Below are 20,432 nucleotides of genomic sequence, written 5' to 3' on the forward strand. Positions count from 1 at the left end.
AGTGTCCACAGAGTGCAGCTCTAACCTGTTAAAGGCTCACTGCACACCACAGCTGGCCACCTTCCAGACTCATTGCTCTGGGAAATCTCTAGGAAGGGGATCACAGACACAGGGCAAAGCCTCAGGGAAGCTGGGAGATGCCACACAGAGCCTGTATCACCCAGTGCCATGGGAGAAGGGAGCAGCAAATGCTCAGAGTCATCCCTGGGCACAGCAGCAGCCCTGTCCCTGACATCCTGCTGGCTCTTGGCCAGCAGCTGCTGATCTGGGAGGCAGCTCTGCCTGCAAGGCCCTGCAGCTGGAGAAGAATCCAGGGCTCCAGGTGGGACCAGCACCCCACAGCCCACGCTCTGACACAGAACAGATCAGTGGCCTGATCTGGTTCTGGGCACTGCAAGGTGGCTGCTGCTGCTGCTGCGGCCAGGAAAGCCAAGGCTGCAGGGACCTGAACTGCTCCTTGCTGGATAGCACCTGAAGGACCTGAACTGCTCCTTGCTGTGGCTGGATGCATCCACTCTCCCTCCATTACCAGTGAGATCTGGAGATCTGAGTGCAGGGCCAGCAGCCTGCTCCCTCTCCCCTGGGGACTCACAGAGGCTCCTTAATTTGTGCAGGTCTCTAATCACCTTGAGGAATTTAGTGAGCTGGCTCCATTAACTAAATGCCCCCTGGCTGGTGTCCCTCTCATTAGAAGCAGGCTGCACTGCTCCCTTATCTGAAGAGGAATGATGAGATAAGGGAACAGGGGAGGAAAGAATAATTGAGGCATGAAGGAAACAAAGGGAGTGTTTACCCCAGCCTGCAAGGGTCATCAGAGAGGGTCTCTGTTCATGGAAGTGCCACTGAAGTGGAGAAATCTCCACCTACGACACACAGGGGTTGCATGGCAAAAGCCAGAGCAAGAGCAGTGTGACACTTCTGCATGCCACAGTCATGTATTTGCTCATTGAATGATTGGCCCTACACTCCCCAGCCCTGAATAAACTTCACTTTTCAGGAAGGTAGAGGGCTGCCTGGAATTGCAGGTGGGTGCTTGGAGCCTTGAGGAGCTGTGGAGACACCAAATTATCTGGAATCCTGACACTCCAGTCTTTCCAGATGATTACTCAGGTGTGTAAGTGTTACTAAGCAGGGAGTGGACTTCTAGTAAAGTGAATTAATTTCCAGCCATACCTTTCCATGCCTTTCATTTTTGCTGTACAGGTCTCTAGCCATAACCCCCCTCACCCAAAATGATGGGGAAAGGCACCCACCTCTGGCATCCATGGGACAGGGCTGCCAACAGCTGAGTAATTTGATTTATTCCTCCCACCTATTTGCAGCTCTTGGACCTGAAATACAAGTAGAGAAAAGTCAAAATAACCTGAAAAATGGCACAGCACTGACATGTACAAGGTGGTTCTACACAACCTCTACAAGAGGGTTCAAACCTCCTCACAAGAACATAGGAGAAAATAAAACAAGTTTTCAAGCTCCCTTTCCAAAGGACAGGCCAGATATCATGGATGTAACAGGGTGAAAATGCTCCCTGTTTCTTTTTTTTTGACAGCATATTTATATGAGGGAAAAGGATACCAGTATGTTATAACTTTAAAACTTGGGTCATTCTCTGGCGTTTTTATTCCCCCATCTATGTTTCAAAAATGTTCAAGCAATAGCTCTTCCAGCACTGCCTTCACTCTACAGTACTGAGATGTGCTTCACTGGAGAGCAATGAACTCTCTGCAGACCTTTCACTTCTGCTTCTGTCTTGCCTTCCTGTGCCACAAGCCCAGCCAGCCTCATCCCACTGCCATGGCTTGGTACATCTAAAATACCTTAACTGACTACAGTGGAGCCATTGTAGGTTCACATTGCTGTGACTCAGCTCAGATTTTGCCTATGGCAAGCTGTCTTTCCTGTGAGAAGACAGAGCTGTCTCTTGGGGCCAGCATCAGAAAGGAAGGGCTGCCTTTCTGCATGTTCAGAAGGCAGCCCAAGCCTCCTCACCTGGTGTCCCAGCTTCTGTGGATAGTCCAGCTGAAGGCTCGTGTCCCCACCTGGGGCACTGGGGTCTGACAGAACCTTAGCAAGCTCCCTCCAGCTTTCATATCCTGTACAGAGGAAACAGAAAGGTGTCAGGGAACAGAAAGGCGTCAGGGAACTTTTTTTGCTTAAAATAAGAAAGTGTAGCAGTCACCAGTATGAACTGGTCTTGCAGGGCTGAGAGACCTCTAACAGTCTGGAATGGTCCAGCAGAGATGTGGAGTTGTTTTATGGTGCCTGGAGTTGGCAGACTGGCACAGAGAGAAAAATTGCCTGTATCTTTCTTGAAAGCTCTTCCCTCTTTCTTATTAATTTAGTACTTAAATTAAAGATTCATAGTTCTAAGATAGATATCAGAGATTTCATTAATCACCACAGGACTACAAACATTCTTTAAATTACTCAGATAATCTCAGTAGTCAAGCTAAAGAATATAAATTTTAATCAATTAGCACTGACAAAGAAAAATAAGATAATAACTAGATTACTAATTAGCTTAACAATCAAAAGAATATTATTCTTATATGCACCTATTTTCACAATAAAAGCTTCAGTTTTCTCTTCTTGAAGGAAATTACGGATACTCATCTGCCACCCCTAAAATATTGGCAGTGATGCAGTCAAGGACACTGCTATTCAAGAGAAGTCACCTTCTGAGGTTCAAAGCAACCTCATTTGAAACTCCCTTCCCCTCTCATTCTGCTCAATCCAGAAGTCAGGATCAATTCTGATTTCCTTCCAAAGCTTCAGTGACCTCCTGGGTTTAGGAGGAACAAAGACAAGCAGACGCACCTCACAGCTCTCCCTGTGCCTGCTGCCCCTATCACTAATGGGTTGGGTAAATCAGATTAGCAGAGCTGGTGAGCAGAGCTCAGACCTCCCAGCAGGGCTACAGCGCCTCACACTATGGGATTTTCAGATCTGACAAACATTTTGGAGTGAAGTTCCAAAATCTCCATCAGCCCTGGCTTCTCCCAGGCTGGTGGCAAACCACCTCAATACCCACACACCAAGGAGAGTATTCAGGCTCTCCCCCCATTTTCTTTACAACTGGAAATCATCCCCAAAGCTCTAGGAAGCCCAAAGGAGCTGGCTGCCTTGGTATATACAGGGAACCATCCCAACAGCTTCAGGTCTGAGTGTTTAGAAGAATAGTCTGAGCCTTCTACACTATTCCTACAGCCAGGAGGGGCAGGAACATGTCCTGAGGAGGAAGAACTGCTGGGGAAACACCTGCTGTTCCATAGGCAGCACACCATTTTCACCCAATCCACCCAACTACACCATGCCCACTCAATCTGCAGCACGGAGACTCGCTGTGCCTCAGGCAGGAGCATGCTCCATCTGCTTGCTTTGGAGAGGCCTTTCACAAGCCACAGGGCTTAGATCATCCCCCAAAAACCTCTGGGCTACACAGAGGCCAAGGCAAACCCCAAACCACCCCAGAATTCACAAACAGCCCTCTGCCAGATCCCCCTCCCTGGCTGTGCTAAGCTCTTGGCCTGTTATTGTAACTACAAACAGGCTTGCAGAACTCTGTCTCTACTTGCTCCTGAATCCCACAGGGTCTGGCAGAGGTGAGCAGAAAGCTCCTGATCAAAGGGGGGCAATTAACAAAAAGAAAGTGCAAAAAATGTGAAAAACATGAAAGTAGTCAGAGATTCAAGTGAGAGACAAGGCTCAGAGCCAACTAGGGTGTCCTGCTTTCCTGATGGGGTGTTGGCTGGGATGTGTGGGTTTCATTCAGGTCTGTTAGATGCTGAACAGTCACAAATTTCTGATCAAGATCTTCTCACCCCCAGATTCTGATTTGAAGCTATGCATTTAAATTTATGACTAAAAACAGCAAGGTCAGGTATTTACCTTCTGCAGAAGATTTTTCAGTTACTGGGTGAGTAACCTACTGATAAATGCAGCTAACAACAACTTGTGCTTCATGGACTGACTGTCATGAGAAAAAAAGGAGAAATTCCTTTGTCTTTATACAATTTTATGTGTAACTGGTGAGTTTCTCCCTTGTTCAGAGCAATGAGGCAGAAACTACTGTTTGTGAGAGTCCTGCAACTGGACACACTCAGAATGGGGCTGAAACACATTTTAGTTCATGTGAAATTCAGCACTTGCTTTTTTTTTAGAGAATAGACCTACAGAAGGGTAGAATATTTTGAGTTGCAAGGGAGCCACAAGGATCACTGAAGCCCAGCTGGCTAGAGAGGAAACAAGTAAATCAGGAAAAAAAATAGGCAACAGAAGTCAGTTCACCCCCAGAGATTCACCAAGAAGACACCAAGAGCAGCAGGTTTTTTCCTCTTGTGCAGAGGGGAGAGGTTATTTGGTTTCATTGTTCCACTCAGCACTTCACTGCCCTGTGGAATAAGCTCAGGACAAAGCATCAGCAACCTGCCTCTCCTGGGAAGGGCTGCTGGCCACCACAGCCAGCCACCCTGGCTGCTCCATCCTGGCATGGAGCCTGCCTCCCAGCAAACACAGAAGCCTGGCTGCACACAAGTGCCAACGGCTGACACTTCTTTGACCCTTGGAAAAGAGAAGAAAGGGAGGCAATTCTCTGTGTTGTACAAATATTTACCTAACACACCAGCCAAGCAGAGAACAGACAAAGGAGCTACGAATTAATCTGGAGGCAGTGATTTCCTTGCTGGGTAATTTGTGCTTTGACAAGCCAATTCTCCAGCATGGTAGGAAATTATTTTCAGGATATAATAGGATCAACACTCCCCTTAGGGAAGGTTCTTGGCACTCCAGTTCCTTCTGAAAAGATTGGCTTTTCCCTGGGGGTCTCCACGGGACACCCTTGAAGAAGCACCTGGCTTTGCCCATGCTTTCCTCAGTAAAGGGAGGAAACTACAGAAAATTCAGATCTCCTGCAGCTTCCTGCAGTCAGAACACCTCCCAAGGCCAAGTGCTCACCAAGATTTTCTCCACAGCATATCACAGGATTCAAGGCATGGCCTTGCAGGTCTCCACTGCTGTGTGACAGCTGGAGAGGGGAGCCCTGAGGCCACGTCCCTACCACGGGTTCAGCCTGTCCTCAAGCTCTCCCCGAGCACTGCTCACTGCCTCGGGCACTCTCTTGACAGCTACTTAAAGTCAACAAGCCTAGGCCTGGAAAAAAGCAGGAGTCAAGAACTAAAATACCTCAGCAAACACTTGAGTGCTGCTAAGAAGGAAGGCCAGGACTATTAGTTTTGATGGTTTTGCTCCAGTCCCTCTACAAAACTGGTTCTGGCTAAAAAAAAGAAAAACCATGAAGGCAGAAATCCAAGGCTTGGGAAGAGCCTGTCTCAAAGTCAGGGGAAGATGCTGGGCCAGGCATTGCTGCCATCAGCCTGTCAGACAGACGCATGAGACAGCTCCTTGCCTTTCTCTCTTCTGGGCTTCACTTCCCAAAGCATTTCTCATCACTTCCCAAAGCACACCAGGTGTTTTCCAAGGCTATTTTTTCACCTCAAACACCTCCAAGGAAGGCAGCACTGATGCAGGCACAGCTTGCCAGGAGCAGCAGCCAGATTTGCTGCCACATCTTTCCCCCTCCTTGGCATCAGTCTGATCTCCTCTCTACAAGCAGAGGTCCATCTTTCTTTCTACTTTTGTACCCCAATGGTCCCTCACAGGGATCGACCAGAGCCATGAAGGTGGTTCTTGCTCAGAGAAAAGTGGTCCTTTTTGTCCCTGTTCCCATCAGGCTGGCTGGCAGATGCCTGCCAGAGGATCCAAATGCTCAGCAGGGCCAACCCTCAGCTGCTCCTCTGGATTCATGATGGGAAGCCCTCAGGACCCAAGCTTCCTACTGGAAATAAGAGGCAGCTGAATACAAAGAAAAGGCAAGAAGCTGAAGAGGAGGCTGGAACAGATGCTGGATCCTACAGCAGAGCCCCTGCAAGAGGCAGCCAGTCTGGAGCCAGCTGCCCACAGCTGCAGTGAGTCAACCATTAAGAGACAAAAAAGCTGTACCAAGAGAAAATAAGATGGACATGGTTCTTGCCTAGGGTCTGGTCAGGCACAAGCACCACGTCTGCCTCTTCTCAGCCATGCTTTTTACTGCTCTTGGGTTAAAAGTCAGCAAAGGAAGCTGCAAGTGGAGATGAAGAGATCTCACCCAGCAGTTATGACTCTGCCAGAGCAATGCACTTGAAGGCCAGGTCAAGAGGAAAATATATTTTTTTTTAAAAAGCAGAAAGCCACAGCCAGAGATAAGAGCCAGCAGCAGCCAGGGAGCTCTCAGGCCTCAGGGGCAGGAGTGTGACCAGAGCTGCTGTGTGTGTTCAGAGATTAGATCCACCCAGCCACTGCCATGCCCCTGGCCCCAGACTGCACTCCACATTTCAATTAGCCTGTGAAGAAGATACCTGGCAATGGTGCAAGAGGAAATCCCAGACCCACTCAGGTGATCAGCTTCCCCTCTGAAAGATGAGATTTGATTACTCTGCTGTTGTTACTGCTGCTTACATAGCTGCAAATGCTATTAACACCCCCATTCTAGCCAGCCCTTTTATAACCCTGCTAAATGATTTCACTCAGCAGCCTCAGGAAAGAGCAGCTCTACAGGCTGTTTTGCACAAAAGCATTTTCCTTCTTATGAGACCCTTCTCCTCTTCTTTTTGTTGCAAGGACAGGGCAAGAAAGAAACTGTCAGGAATGAAGCAGGGTGCTGTTCTTCATTACCCCCAGCATCCACAGACCCCTCACCATGGCTTGATGCTTTAACCCTCCCTTGGATGGTCTTATTTCTTCTCTTATCCTGGTTGAATATTTTCAACTTACTGTTATTCCATGGGACTTCTGCATCATTTGAGGTCTTTCCCAGTGTTCCTCCTGGCTGAACAGGAATGCAGGTGCAGTACCCAATACCCCCTGACATTACCACTAGGTACCTTGCAAACATACTAAAAAAGATGCTGGTGAAGTTGCTTGAAACTGAACATAAGAAGGTGATTAGAGAGTCTGACATGCATTCCACACACCAGAGCAAACCCTACTGCTGGTGCCACTCTGCAGAGGAAGCAATGCCCATCTGTCTCCTGGCCTACCACACACACCAACATAGCCCCACAACACCAGAAGTCATGAGGATGAGGAGTAATCTGACCTTCCACAAACAGAGATATGGATGAAGGATACAGTGAAAAGAGACAGCCAACAATTTCTGGACAGATGGGTGAATTAGGTCAAGTCATGCATCACAGATGGGGTCAGAGAAACTACCAAAAATCCCCAATCCAAGGGTAGGGCCAGGCCAAGGGAGTCTCTGAATACATACTTAGGTCAATTAAAAGGACAGACAGAAAAGAGTGAACTTCTTGTCCTCAGGTCAAGATTGGAACATCACTCCTGCAGTTAAAAGGATTCAAGGAGCATGAAACCCAGTTGTTACAGAGGGAGTCCTGCAAACCATTCCATTTCTGGTTAGTGCAGAACCTACAAATAAGATTGCTAACCTCCTCCAGGGACAAAGCTCAGGTTAGGAACCTTGTGTGCAGAAATAAATTACTCCATTCTTCCTCCAGGTACAACTCTATGATTCACTGCTATGTGAATGGCTTTGCAAACTGACAATAGGCTGCAGAACATTAAAGGTACTTGAAGTATGATGGAGGAAAAGGCAGAGCACTGCACTTGGGAAGGAGAGGAAAATCAGCAGACATTGACTGCCTAATGCAGTCTCACTGCCAGACTCACCCACAAATAATACCTTGCTGCTGCTCCCCTCTAGGTATAGGAAATGTATTTTATGCAGCAAGTGAGGAACTGATAAACAGTGGCTGGGGTAGTAACTGGTTTCACAGAAAATGCAATTAAAATCTTGCTTCCGTCATTAACATTTTCCACTGCCCATTAACATTTTCCCCTTTAATGATTTTTTAAATCATTAAAACCACCCATGCCACACAACTATCTAGCAAATATTGCCTGCTGTCTGCAAGCTCAGTGCGGATGCAGTGCTGGATTTGAGTGACAAAGACCATCATGTAGCTGCACTACCCTGCAAAATTACAGGGCTGAGCTCCTGTATCAGCTCCAGAAATGCCTCTGTTTCCACCAAGAATGTACCAGAGCAAAACTACTGTAAACTCTTACTGTCTGCACTTTCCACACTGAAGGCACAGGAGGTTCAGGAGCTCATGTGAGCGTGGAAGGGTGAGCACACAGCCAGATGAGGTGCCCAGCCACAGCTCTGGCTGTGCAGTCACAGCCCCCTGCCCCAGGTGACTTCTGCCCATAGGAGCCCTGGGTCCTCTCCTGCCCATCCTCATCTCTTCAACCACACAGCTTAATCTCTCCTCTCCCCCACTGAGGGGTCCTGAAGGATTAGACTGGGGAAGGGGGAAGAGCAGAGCACTCTGATTTTCAGGAGAAAGAGGAAACATTGGTTCAAATGAAGACTGAGGAGAAGAGCAGCTACTGCTGCATTCAGCAGCATAAGATAAAAGCCCATGATTTTGGCACTGCTAACTTCTGCAGCACAGCAGGGAGAAATGCTGGCTAGCCTGTTACCCTCTTGAGGTATTCCATGGGCCATCTTAAACCACATAAAACACATATAGAAGCTTTTAAATCATAAAATGTATTTTCCACATTATGGCTATGATAGCTGTGCAGTTAAAATCCTTAACTGCTGGCAAGTTGCACTGTTTAATTTACAGAACATGGCAATTGTGCTGCAATTATGGTGTGCTTGTCCCTGGGACATTGTGCTGCACACAGGCTGCCTCTTTGCACAATATTGCCATCAAAAGCAGTCTCTCTGCTTTTACAGTCTTCAGGCATAGCTACAGAATTCTCAAAACAGCTATAGAGTTCTCAAACAGCCAGTCAAAGAGGGCTGACTCCAGTCATGCCAAGAACAAAGGTATTTGAGTAGTTCTCATCATGGAATCACACTTACCAAGCCAGCCTTTTGCCATTCATTGTCTTCAAAATATGGGATTTGCATCAAAACATTTACAGGTGGGAGATTTGCCTTTGCTCGAAATTCAGTACGTGGAGCACTTGGAAAAACCAGCAGGTTGTGAGAGGAACACAGAGTCAGGTGTTTTGTATACCAGGCTAGAGTTTGATTTTTACTTTTTAAAGTAAAAGTAATTTGCTACTTTGATGGTGAACTGCAACATTAGGCATTATTTTTGTTTCAAAAATGCCAATAATCCTGAAACATTAGCATGGGTTTCTACCAATTCACTCCCAGTAAGCACATCCTCGACGTGGCTCACACACTTGTCTGCCTTGTTTTGTTTTTAATACAAATAATAGTAGCAACTTGAAAAATTCCTACCTAAACCTCAAGGTGACTGGCATGAAAAGCAGATGTTCCAGCTGTTTTTGATCACTGCAAGTGGTATTCCTGGCACTCTCCCTGCCATTTGGTGAAGCTGTGCCCTTAGAGACAGGAGAGGCAACAAAAGCCTGTTCATTGAGGTAACAAGTTATTTAAAGCTGAAGTTTGCCTCCATTTATCAGTACCTCAGTGCAACACAGCACAGGCTCTGCACTTGTGCACAGACCTGGCAGGCTCCCTGCCTGCTCTAATTCATCCTACTGCATCATCATCATCATCATCAGTAAGGACTGATTTCGCAAAGAGATGCCTGTTTCTAAATGCTTTCTACCACCAAGAGATCTGCTGCTTTGAATAAAGTTGCAGAACAAATGCAATTAATAAGAAGTAACATAGGTAGGCAGCTTCCCTCTCCTGAGCACGAGGAGGTACCTACAAAAATCAAGGAAGAAAACAGCAATTTTATGCTCAGCAGTCCTTGCCATCTGTTTTTCTTTCTGCAACAGGACTGTGCCCAAGAGAGCTCAACAAGGTCATGCAGAAAGCTTTCAGAAAGCTTTGGTAATTGCATTTTTCTCTAGTGATCCAAACACTGCAGCAACAGACTGCCCAAAGAGCTTCCCAAGACTTATTTTCTTTTTTTTTTTTAAATACAGGAGCTGTCTAGGATGTGAAACTGAACATCAACTGAGCAACAGACCTTCAAGTCAACATTTGTTACTGCTTTACCAAACACAGCTAATGCACTGTTTTTTGATCTTGGGTGAGGATTTCCTTGAAGACTCAATACCTTGCTACTTCCACATAGATGCAGCATTCCCAAAATATCTTCTTGCAGCTTGGCTTTGTGCTGTAGAAAATGCCATTCACTGCTTCCACGAGAAAAACCCCCACACTTTACTTACATCTCTATTTGCCATTTCTATTTGCTATTTTGCTCAAAGCTGCTGTAATCATTTTCTTCCCTGGAATTCACCTCAAAAGCAGTAACTCATTACTGTTGAAATTGTTATTTCCATGGTCTCTCTGAGCATTGCAACAGATTTACCACCCTACACTTGCAGTTTCAGTGGTGACTGGAGGCAGACTATGGACATGACTATAGGCAGAGGAAAATAAAGAAGGGACTGGACAAATATCTGCCAGAAATGGTGCAGGTAGGGTTGACCTGACCTCAAGGCAAGGAGGTGAGCTAAACCAACACTCTTGCAGGCCACCCTGAAAATATCTTATGTTTTGTTTAAGTGACTTTGTGTTTAAATTTGTTTAAATTACTTTAAATTGAGGACAGCAGAACGACTGTTCTGCCCATGGCTCTGCACAGGACATCCTGCTCTGACATCAAACAAAGCCCTGGAGACAGAGGCACCTCTAACTGTGGGACAACACAAAAGCTCCCCAGCAGCTCTGCTGAGGAGGGACCAGCAGCACACATCCTGATAAACATCAAACCCACAGGGATAGAGCAAGTCTCCAATACAACAAGAGGAACTGACAGTGCAGTGATTGAGGCACTGCTTTGGTGCTGCTCCCTGGGTATGTCACATTGGAAACAATCTGGTGATTGCATTTGGAGTCAGATAAAGTTCTTCTAATGATGTTACTGGGGTTTGGATGGGGCTCTAAAACCACTCCCAAGTATTTCAGGAACCTGGATGCAACCCCTGTTTATAAGTTTACTTCCACAATTTTGATTCAAAATACAAAACTACAACTCCTGGTTCAGACTTAGGCGTCATTGAATGATTTGTGCTGAAAGGGACTTTAAAGCTCCAACCCCTCTGCTGTGGGCAGGGAAAGGACATCCACAACTTCTCTGGGCAGCCTGTTCCAGTGCCTCACCACCCTCACAGTGACAATTTCTGCCCAATATTTCTGCTTAAACTTGCCCTCTTTCAGTCTAAAGCTATTCCCTCTTGTCCTATCATTACTCGCCCCCATCAAAAGTTCCTTTCCAGCTTTCTTGTGGGCCACCTTTAGGTACTGCAAGGCTGCTGTAAACATGATCAAACATCAATTAAAATGGCAGCAAAAGGCAACTGGAAAATCAGGATATTCTCCAAGAATGTCCAAAATTTCTCATCAGAGGTTGACACCACCAAATCCACACTCAAAGCTTTATCTGACCTCTAAGCCTAAATGTCAGCTTTCATCTGTCTTTGCAGTGGAACTGTGCATGCAACCTGACACCAGCATCTCTGTTTAGCAAAGCTGAGATTTGCAATACTGATTTCCTCTGAATCATCATCAAATACCAACTGCTAGTCAGGGCAGAAAAACGTGCAAAGACAGGCTAACATTCTGGTAAGTAATGGAAAATCCTGTGTACCTATGACTTAAAATATCAAACCTCAGAGTACTAAGGGGACAAGAGCATGCTTGGGCTCTTCCATGACTCAGGCTCAAAATTTACATGGACAAAACAAGCTGCCAGTCCTTCCTTCAGTCCTGCCTCTGAGTAAATGCATGCTGTGCAATGGGACAGACTGCAAAGCACACACTTGCTTCTGGGACAGCTTTATTTACACAACATGGGTTGCTATGAGAAAAAATCAGGGTTGTGTAAACTCTCTTTTACAGAGCTCTTACCCAGTGACATAATTCCAAAATATGAACTTCTGAAATACTGTTTCTCCTCTGTCTGAACTCCCACGTCAATGTCCTGCCCTGGCTCTCAAACCAGCCTGTGCAACACACTTGACAAAAATAATTAAGAAAGCGTGAACCAGGAGGAGTTCAGAGAAACTACTTTTTGTCCCACAGAATCACAGAATATTCTGAGCTGGAGAGGGATTGTCGGGACCCAGGACATTCCTCTGGCTGCCCTGGGTGATTCAAGACCCTGGCAAGGGGCTCAGAGACCTTGGCATGGAGTCAAAAACACCTGTGCCTTTGATTTTAGCCCATGGAAACAATTACCAACTTTGTGTGAAGAGTTACAAGCCACAAGGGTTTGAGTAGAATGATAGTGAATTTGTCACAGGGTGAAAAAGTAGAATTTTGGGGATTTAGAATGGGGGTCCAAGAAGCAAGATGGAAGAATCTGGGCATGTCCTGTCCTTCTTCTCCTTCTTCTTATCCTCCATCTTCTGCTGTGATGGTGACACTTTTTGACTGGTTTAGAGACAGACTGTCTAACATAGGTGATAGGTATTGGAAAATTATTGTAAATACAGTACACATAGTTCTTAGTATAAAAAGCTAACATCACCCCAAGGGCAGTCAGTGTACCACAAACTGACCTGCCACACAGATCTCAGCAGGTCAGAGAAGGAATGAAACAGATAAGAAATAATAAACAACCTTGAAAAGCAGAACTGACAAATCTCGAGTTCTTCGGCGGTCGCAGGGCTGGGAAAAAAGACTTTCTAAACCTGGGGGGTCATCTCAACCACAGAAACCCGAGAAGGGATGACAATGGCATCATGCCCTAGAGAGGGATGGCAATAGCATCATCCCCTGGAGAGGGATGGTGGTGGAGGAGGGATGCTCCGGGTGGCAGAGTCAGGACATACCCTTGGCCCAGCAGGACCAGGACCGAGCTGAGGGGGTCCTGGGGCACCAGCAGCCCCCAAAATGCACACCTGGCCCAGCTGGGTTTAGCATCTCCCCCACCCCTGGCCCAGTCTGGCTCTGTCTCCTTGCTGGTGCATGGAACACTATCCCTGAACTTTCCTCTGAAAAGACTGCAGTGTGCTGCTGTCACCTGCTCACCATGAGCACATTTGCAGATGTGCAGACATACAATTAGAGGAAGTTACAAATAAGATCCCTGTGTGAGGCACTGCACAGCTGAGAACCAGGGAGGTTTAGGATTCAAGTGGTTTAAAGGAGTTTTAAATGGCTGATAGAGAAGATTCAGTTTGCTTTAGCAAAGTACATGCAATAATAATGCATGCACTTAGTGCAGAAAGAGAAGAAACAAAGCAACTATTCTGCTCTTAGTTGGTCCATAGGCACATCCCTCACTGAGAGGGGTTTTGAAGCTGATGAAGATCTTTCTTATCTGAAGTGCCAGCAATTGTTAAACTGCATCTCTCATTTTTAGCTGATTCCAAGTGCAGATCCTTTCTGAAGACCAAGCTGAAAGAGATCCATGTTCTTAGGGGAAAAAATCCCTTATATATGACATCTCCTGCCATTCTCTCTCTATATAGGGAGTTTGAGTTGCTGGAGATTGTTGTTTTTGGTTTTTTTCATTGTGATGCAGCTTAAATATATTAATATTTTCATTATTATTTCATTCATTATCATCAATATATCCATTATTATTTTATTCATCATAGCTGGGAGTTGGAAACACAAATTAAAATGTTTTAACAGTGGAAATATGATGGTAACATTGTGCATCACTGCACTTTGTGAATGACATTTAAGCTGTATTACAAATTTAACTCATTTCTGTGCTACCTTCTGTAGTAACAAAACCTGTGTGATAAGTCTAGTGTTTTATCACACTACCCTAAATTCCATAAAATCAGGGGAACCATTTCTACTGCTCTTTCAGAACTTGCAGGGACCTGAAAAATTATTTACCGGGAAATTTCTGGTTTGAGCTCTGCCCCAGACAGAACAAGCTGAGAGCCATTCATGAGCTGAGCTGTAGCTGAACTTTCTGGAGCCCAGGCTGCAGGGGCCAGCCAAATGCTGCTGCAGGGCCCCTGTTTTCCACTAGCAATCCCTGCCACCAGCAGGCATTCCTGAGGGCTTCCAGGAGGTGATCCTTCACCCAGCAGGAGACAGCTGGGTTAGTTGCCTTGGAGCTGGGCCAGCATGCCTCACAGAGCTATCCTGTTTCAGTGGAATATTTAACTTTGCTGCAGCTTTCTACCAGCGCATTAAAATTGCCCTTCCAACTGCTTAAGGTGGCTTGCAAGGACTGATTGCAAAATTATCATTTTCTTTCCAACACACTGGAAATTTCCATAAGCCAAGGAAGAGGGCTTCCTACTGCCCAGCACTCATCCAGCTAATGAACTTCAGGACAAACAAAACCCTAACAACTGTCTAATCTTCCTCTTGTGTAATTCAGTACAAGAAATGCACAAAGTAATTCCTGTACTGGCTCCAGAACAAATGTCCACTGAAAATTCCATCTGACATTGGTTATTTACATGCTGACCTGAGATTTTATCCAAATACTCTCCTCAGTCTCTTTACTAAGTTTTACTGACCTTTTCCACAGGCTCCTGGTGTGATTCCTACCAAGCTCCACTGACTCTGTTCAATTTGAGTCCTTTTCCATAATGGTAAGAGTGCAGTGCCTTACACAACCACATATATCAAAATACCCCAAAATCCTACCACGTTCTGCCAAAACTGAAGGCCAGAGAGAGCAGCTGTCCTTTCACCTGTATTTTGCCAAAAGCTGTTTACTGTCTGTCCTTTATGTTCCTCTGACCCCAAACACTCACAAAGCTCCAGGTTCTACATGGCTGGGAGAGCATCAGACCCCAGGTCTGGTGCTCTGAAACATTACAGTGCATTGATGTGCTAACCACTGTTTTAGAGGAAAAGTTCCCAGTGCAGCGTCTCCTGGGATGGAGATGAGGACTGCGTGTGTCTGTGACATCCTGGGCTCCAAAACAGCCCAGGGTAGCTCATTCTTCAATACTCTTTTAATCTATTTTTAATGCATGCTAATACCAAAGCACAGAATTGCTGAGGCTGGGCACCACCTCTGGAAATCATCTGCTCTGAACTCCTGCTCACAGCAGCATCACTGTCACCCAAAGCAGCTTGCACCAGAATCCCAAAGTCCCGTCCTTTTCCCTTCCCTTTCCTTTCCTTTCCTCTTTCCCCACCTCCAAAGAGATTCTCTGAAGCAGGTCTCTGAACACAGCCAAGTCTTCTTTCATGAAGTCCTGAGCTGTAACTTGCCTTGCTCCAAGTTTACTCCAGACTGTTCACCACACAAGACAAAAATAATTTGTGAAGTAGTTTTAAGACAGACAGCCGTCTAAATACACTGATAACTCTCAAGCCCAAAAGCTTACAACTTCATTACTTTTGAAAAACCTGTCTTTAAGTACCTTGGAAGCAAAAGGCCCAAGGGAAAGTACTGGGATTTGAGCCAAGCCACACATGTGCCTATTTAGAGCCCAGCCTAAAATGGCAATACAATTAACTACTTCAGAGTTTGCAAGAACACTGTGAGGTTTCCTCTCTCACTCTGCGCTCTCCATCTCCCCATTAGAGATGAATCTTCTTCACAGCAAGTTTCAAGTCTGTGATCAAAAACCTTTGTGATCCTGGAAAATGAGAATGGAGGGACAAAAGAGAAGAGATTGAATGCCAGAAGGAATAAGGTTTTGCAACCTAAGCTTATTATTCATATCCCTACTATATTAATGAGACTTTTTTTTCATTCAAATAAAGCAACCACAGAATAATATCCAGGTTACCACATCAGAATTTCATAGGAGCTACAAAACATGGAGCAGAAAGTAAATCCTGTTTGCTGCAGGATTTCAGGGCTTTGTCTCTTATACTTCATAACACACATAAGTGCCACTGTTAGACACACCCCTCTCCCTTTGATGCCAAAGTAATGCAATGGGAATTTCAGCAGTCTATTGTCCAGCAGCTTATCCATCCAAAGAAGTCCTGCTCTGATGGAATATGCTAACAGGTAAACTGTCAGCAAACCAAAATTGCTCATCTCCAACAGGTTCCTTTCTGTGCTGCTCTGGCTCTTGACAAGACCTGGTGGTGCAGTGCACAAAATGAAGACAGCATCATTTCAGGATGGCCCAATGTGCTCTCCTACATCCTCCTCACTCTTTTAGCCAACATCAGGAGTGACACTCACAAACAGACATCACACACTGGGGTTTCTCCTGCTTTTAAGGATCTGGGCTGCTGGAGTGAGTTTTGCCACACCTTTCCACAACACTGACTGAAATAGGAGATGAAACAGTGCTCGTTCAGCACTGGTTCAGACAGCACTGCAAAGATGGGGCTTTCACCCTTCTTGAAAAGCAGCTGTGCTGGTGTTTGAAAATTCAGTAACCTTAACAGCAGCACTGATGAAAGATCAGGATAAAACTTGTGAGGAGTAAATACAGAATGAGTAAATTCCAGCATGTCCTGAATGCCAGCAGGCTCTCCTTGACTGTTTTTCAGTCAACATTTGATGGTGAGAGTAACATAAACTTGATCCACAGAAGTACTGTGAGGGTCAATTATTTCACTTTCTAAAACACCAAAAAATACCAGCATGGAGAGTCTGATTCACAAGGTCCGTGCACTCAGGTTCACATAGATTTGTTACAAAAATGCTACTGCTTCTATTGGAAAAATCAGGCCTCTGGGCACTCTGATCCTCATTAGAAATAAGAAAAAAAACTTCCTTTCTAGTTAAAAAAAACCTGATCTCTGTATCTCAGAAGCTGGCAAAGTAAACCTCACTGGGCTTAACTTCAAATGCTTCTGACTGCATAATTTGGAAATGTCAGAGCAATATTTTTTATTCATCTCTGCATATGATCAAAAGCATGACTGTCACAAAACCAGAGACACACAGCATGCCCCAGAACTTTGGTGAAATCTGGTCCCTAAAGCATTCAGTTGCTGTGAGCAGCCCTTGTGGAGAGGTATCTTTTATGAACATTTCTAACTATTTTGGGTTATCTCAAATAAAAGAAGAGTTTAATTAGCAACTTCATCCCTGCTACAGACTGTGAAGAGTTACAAAAAAAACAGAGCATGCATAATTTTCCACCATACTCTATAGAAATTTTTCACATTTTTCTAAAACCTATCCTTCTATCTAACCCCAGGAAGTCTTATGGGTCTTTTTCACAAAACCTGAGCTCACTCATGCTAGAAAAGTAGTGGGCTCTCTGGACAGGCAAGCTCTCACCCAGCACTAGCTCCAAAGAGAGGAAATACACCTCGGGCATAACACTAACTTAAAATTTTTAGCAAACAGGAAATATCACAGAAGAGAAAAAAACCCACCAGTATTTTTGTCTACCAACTCTGCAATAACAAGATGATCGTACAGTTTCTTCCACCCCTTCTCAGCTGGCCTCTCCATGCTTTTTATTTATTTTCTTTTCTCCCTCAAGGGCACTCCCTTGCCCTCTCAGACTCTTACAGCCTCTGACTATTTTGGGGGAGCACACTGACTGTCCCATCTCCCTCCTGAGACTCCTCCTGAAAGCTCTCTCATGTTTCCTGGGGAGCTCTGTCTCCTCTTTCATCAGCTGCCTGCAAGCCCTGCCCCAGTCTTACAGCACTGGAAAGAAACACAACTCAACAGCATTAATAAATGATAGCTGGTCCCTCCTCTCCCTTTCATCTCCTCTTCTTGGGCTGGAAGCAATCCACCTGCTCCCAAGGCAAGGAGCAGGCATCTACAGGGGCCAGGCTGTGGGGCTGCCTTGTCAAGCTCCAGGACTGACTCCAGGACAGGTTTGTGTCTAAGCAGGCTGGTGACTGAGCCAAAATGTTCTTCTCAGCTGGCCCAGCCTCCTGCCAGCACCTGGAGTGGGGAACACCGGGCGGCTCCAGCAGCATTGCACTTCACCTGCTGGCCACAGGCTGCTCCCAGGAATCAGCCACCACTCCCTGCTCCTTCTCTGCCTGCAGCTTCTTACAAAAGCCCATCACATTTTGTGACTCATCCCTCAGCCCGGGGTAAATCTAAGGAAAGAAGCAAGGATGAGGAGAAAAAAGAGTAACTGTCACACAAAAAAATTATAAGCTATTCTTTCCACTCAGGACTGCCCCATCTCAGACATGAGAAAAGCTCCAATGAAACCATTACAGCAAGCTCCCAGAGCTCCAGCTGGGGCTGGGGTGATGGACACCCAATGGCCCTGCTGACTCCTGACCTGCCACAAAGGCCTGGGGGATAGCAGTGAAGCTCCTTACAGTGCTTCTGAGTGCTCCTTACAGTGCAGGGCCACATTTCTCACAGCAAAGCAAGTCCTTTCCCCTCCCCAGCCTGACAAGATGTGGCACTGACCTCTAACAGATTGATGGGAGCAGGATTTGCTCCCATTAGAGGAGCAAATTTGGGGAGGCTGTGGTACCTGTGAACCTGAGGCAGAAGAATAAATCCCCTAGTGAAATCCTGACTGCCTCAATACCACAAGCAAAGCAGAAGCCACAAGGCAGCATATTTGTTCAGCAACTCAATGTGCAGACTTTAAGTAGGAGCCATGAGATGCCAAAAAGCAATTACAGTCAAAGAGGTGATACAGAACAGCATCTCAATATCCTGTATTTTCTCTCTTTTTAGCAGCTTGCTCCAGTTCACTCTGCTTTTATATCAAAAGGATGTTTTCTAACCAATGGTGCTGCAAGCTGGAGAACCAAGCCAGGTTATTTTTTGCTCTTTAAAAACAAAAACATCACCCACCAGAGATTTTGCCCAATGGTTAAAACTGCCCAGCTGCTCATTTGTGTGCACAGCTGTATACAGTTTGTACAGAGCTGTACAGCTACAGGAGTGGAAGGAACAGAGCAAAACCAAGCTGCCACAACCAGCAGCATTAAAAGGATCCTTTTAACCACTCATCTTAGTAATTAAAGTAGTCTTCTTCCAGTTTTCTGAGTGATTGAACCACCCTGGAAGAATCAACCCCAACATATTTTCAAACCATGCTCTGGTTTACTCAGAGAGGGCCAGTTTTTAACTCACTTCTTACAAGCATTCACAACAGGCCTGGATTGTCTAAAGGCCAGCCTTAGCCAGATCAGAAGGGAAATAAAAAAGAAAAAGCAGTGCCCATACAATGGCTAGACAATATCAAGTACATGCCAGGAGATTTTGATCTGCTCCTGAAAGTTGCACAAGCAAACAAATGAAGTGAAATAAATATGGTAGTTTATCTATTGCAGTTTCTTCACTCAGCTCTAAGACCCTCTGCCAGAGACACAGCTCCTGTGCATGGAACACAAACCACAGAGGCCTGCCTAGGGCTACTCAGCAGGCAGACATGGTCCAAACTTGCTGAATGCTGCTGGTTTCAATTAGGGACCAGAGCTGGGGCTTTAACTCCATCTTACAAAAAAAAAAGAGCTCTCTGAAAAGTCACAGCATAGGCACAGTACCTCACTGTGCAGGAAATAAAAGCCTTACGTAGGAATTTAGTAATTAGAAGATCAGGCCATTGGTTCATCCCATCAGATAATCCACCTTTGACCAGCAGGCAACATCTAATGTTGAAAAGGCAGAAGAAAACAACCTTCAAAAGTACCTTTAGCTGTATTACTTTTCAGAGAAGAAAAAAAAAAGTCCTCACGACCTAGAGAAACAGTCAGTGTATGCCCTGCAGCACAAATTGTAATTACTCTTCTCTTACCAGGCATAGTTGCAAGTGTTACTGTTAGTCATAAAATTATCCAACCCTTAAAAAACCACCAGCCACACCACTTGCATCACTGGCTCCTGCAACATTGGATTAACGATGCTGAGAGCACCCAGCACACACACACAATAGACTATTTTACAAACAATGCTTTACGGGTTCATGGTGTAACTCCCATTAAATGCTACAGTGCTGAGGGAAATCAAGAGACTGATTTCATCTCTAAAGCCACTTTGAATTCTGCTGTAGAACTGACATGAAGCTCTCTTCACAGGGGCAAAAAATAAAGACACAGGTATTTTACACAAGCAAATCCTGTCACAAGAAAAGCTCTTCTGCCTCAGCCACCTCTGCTGTTCCTTCCCCTTGGTCCTTCTGAGACCTCATGATATCCCTGAGCACTGAGGCACACAGAGCCAGCTGCTCTGCTCCAGACAGAGATGTATCTGCATTCAAGGGCATGTCAGAGCTCAGTCACGCCTGTTTATGTTCTCTTCCATTTTTAAACAAAGCTGCTCTGGACCATGTTGGCTGCAGCCCAGTGGGAGCCCCACACTGGCTTCCGTGGGCTCAGATCCAGCCCCTGGCCTCACTCTATTTATGTTTTGATGAGCTGCACCGAGCAAGGCAGCTTTGTTGCACAGCCAATTTTTTACAAGTCACACACCAGTGAGTGACTCCTGGGTCACCTTTCCTCCTGAACACTGCCTGTGTGACCATATTTGAAAGAGGTTTCCTTGTATTTTTCAATTTCAGGTGTAAGGTGTCCAGTTTCACTGTGGCCTTCCTGA

General features: G+C 45.6%; 1 protein-coding gene across 1 annotated transcript in view; it reads right to left on the reverse strand.

Moving 5' to 3' along the window:
* B4GALNT3 (beta-1,4-N-acetyl-galactosaminyltransferase 3) overlaps positions 1 to 20,432 on the reverse strand; it is a 63,108-nt gene that overhangs the window by 22,973 nt on the left and 19,703 nt on the right. Inside the window, exons 2-3 of the mRNA XM_030959736.1 lie at positions 1,990 to 2,093; positions 1,254 to 1,331 (exon numbers count right to left, since the gene is read on the reverse strand). Coding sequence (XP_030815596.1) covers positions 1,254 to 1,331; positions 1,990 to 2,093 — 182 coding nt within the window. The remainder of the gene's footprint in view (positions 1 to 1,253; positions 1,332 to 1,989; positions 2,094 to 20,432) is intronic.

Source organism: Camarhynchus parvulus, chromosome 1A (assembly GCF_901933205.1).
Source record: "Camarhynchus parvulus chromosome 1A, STF_HiC, whole genome shotgun sequence".
Classification (NCBI taxonomy): domain Eukaryota; kingdom Metazoa; phylum Chordata; class Aves; order Passeriformes; family Thraupidae; genus Camarhynchus; species Camarhynchus parvulus.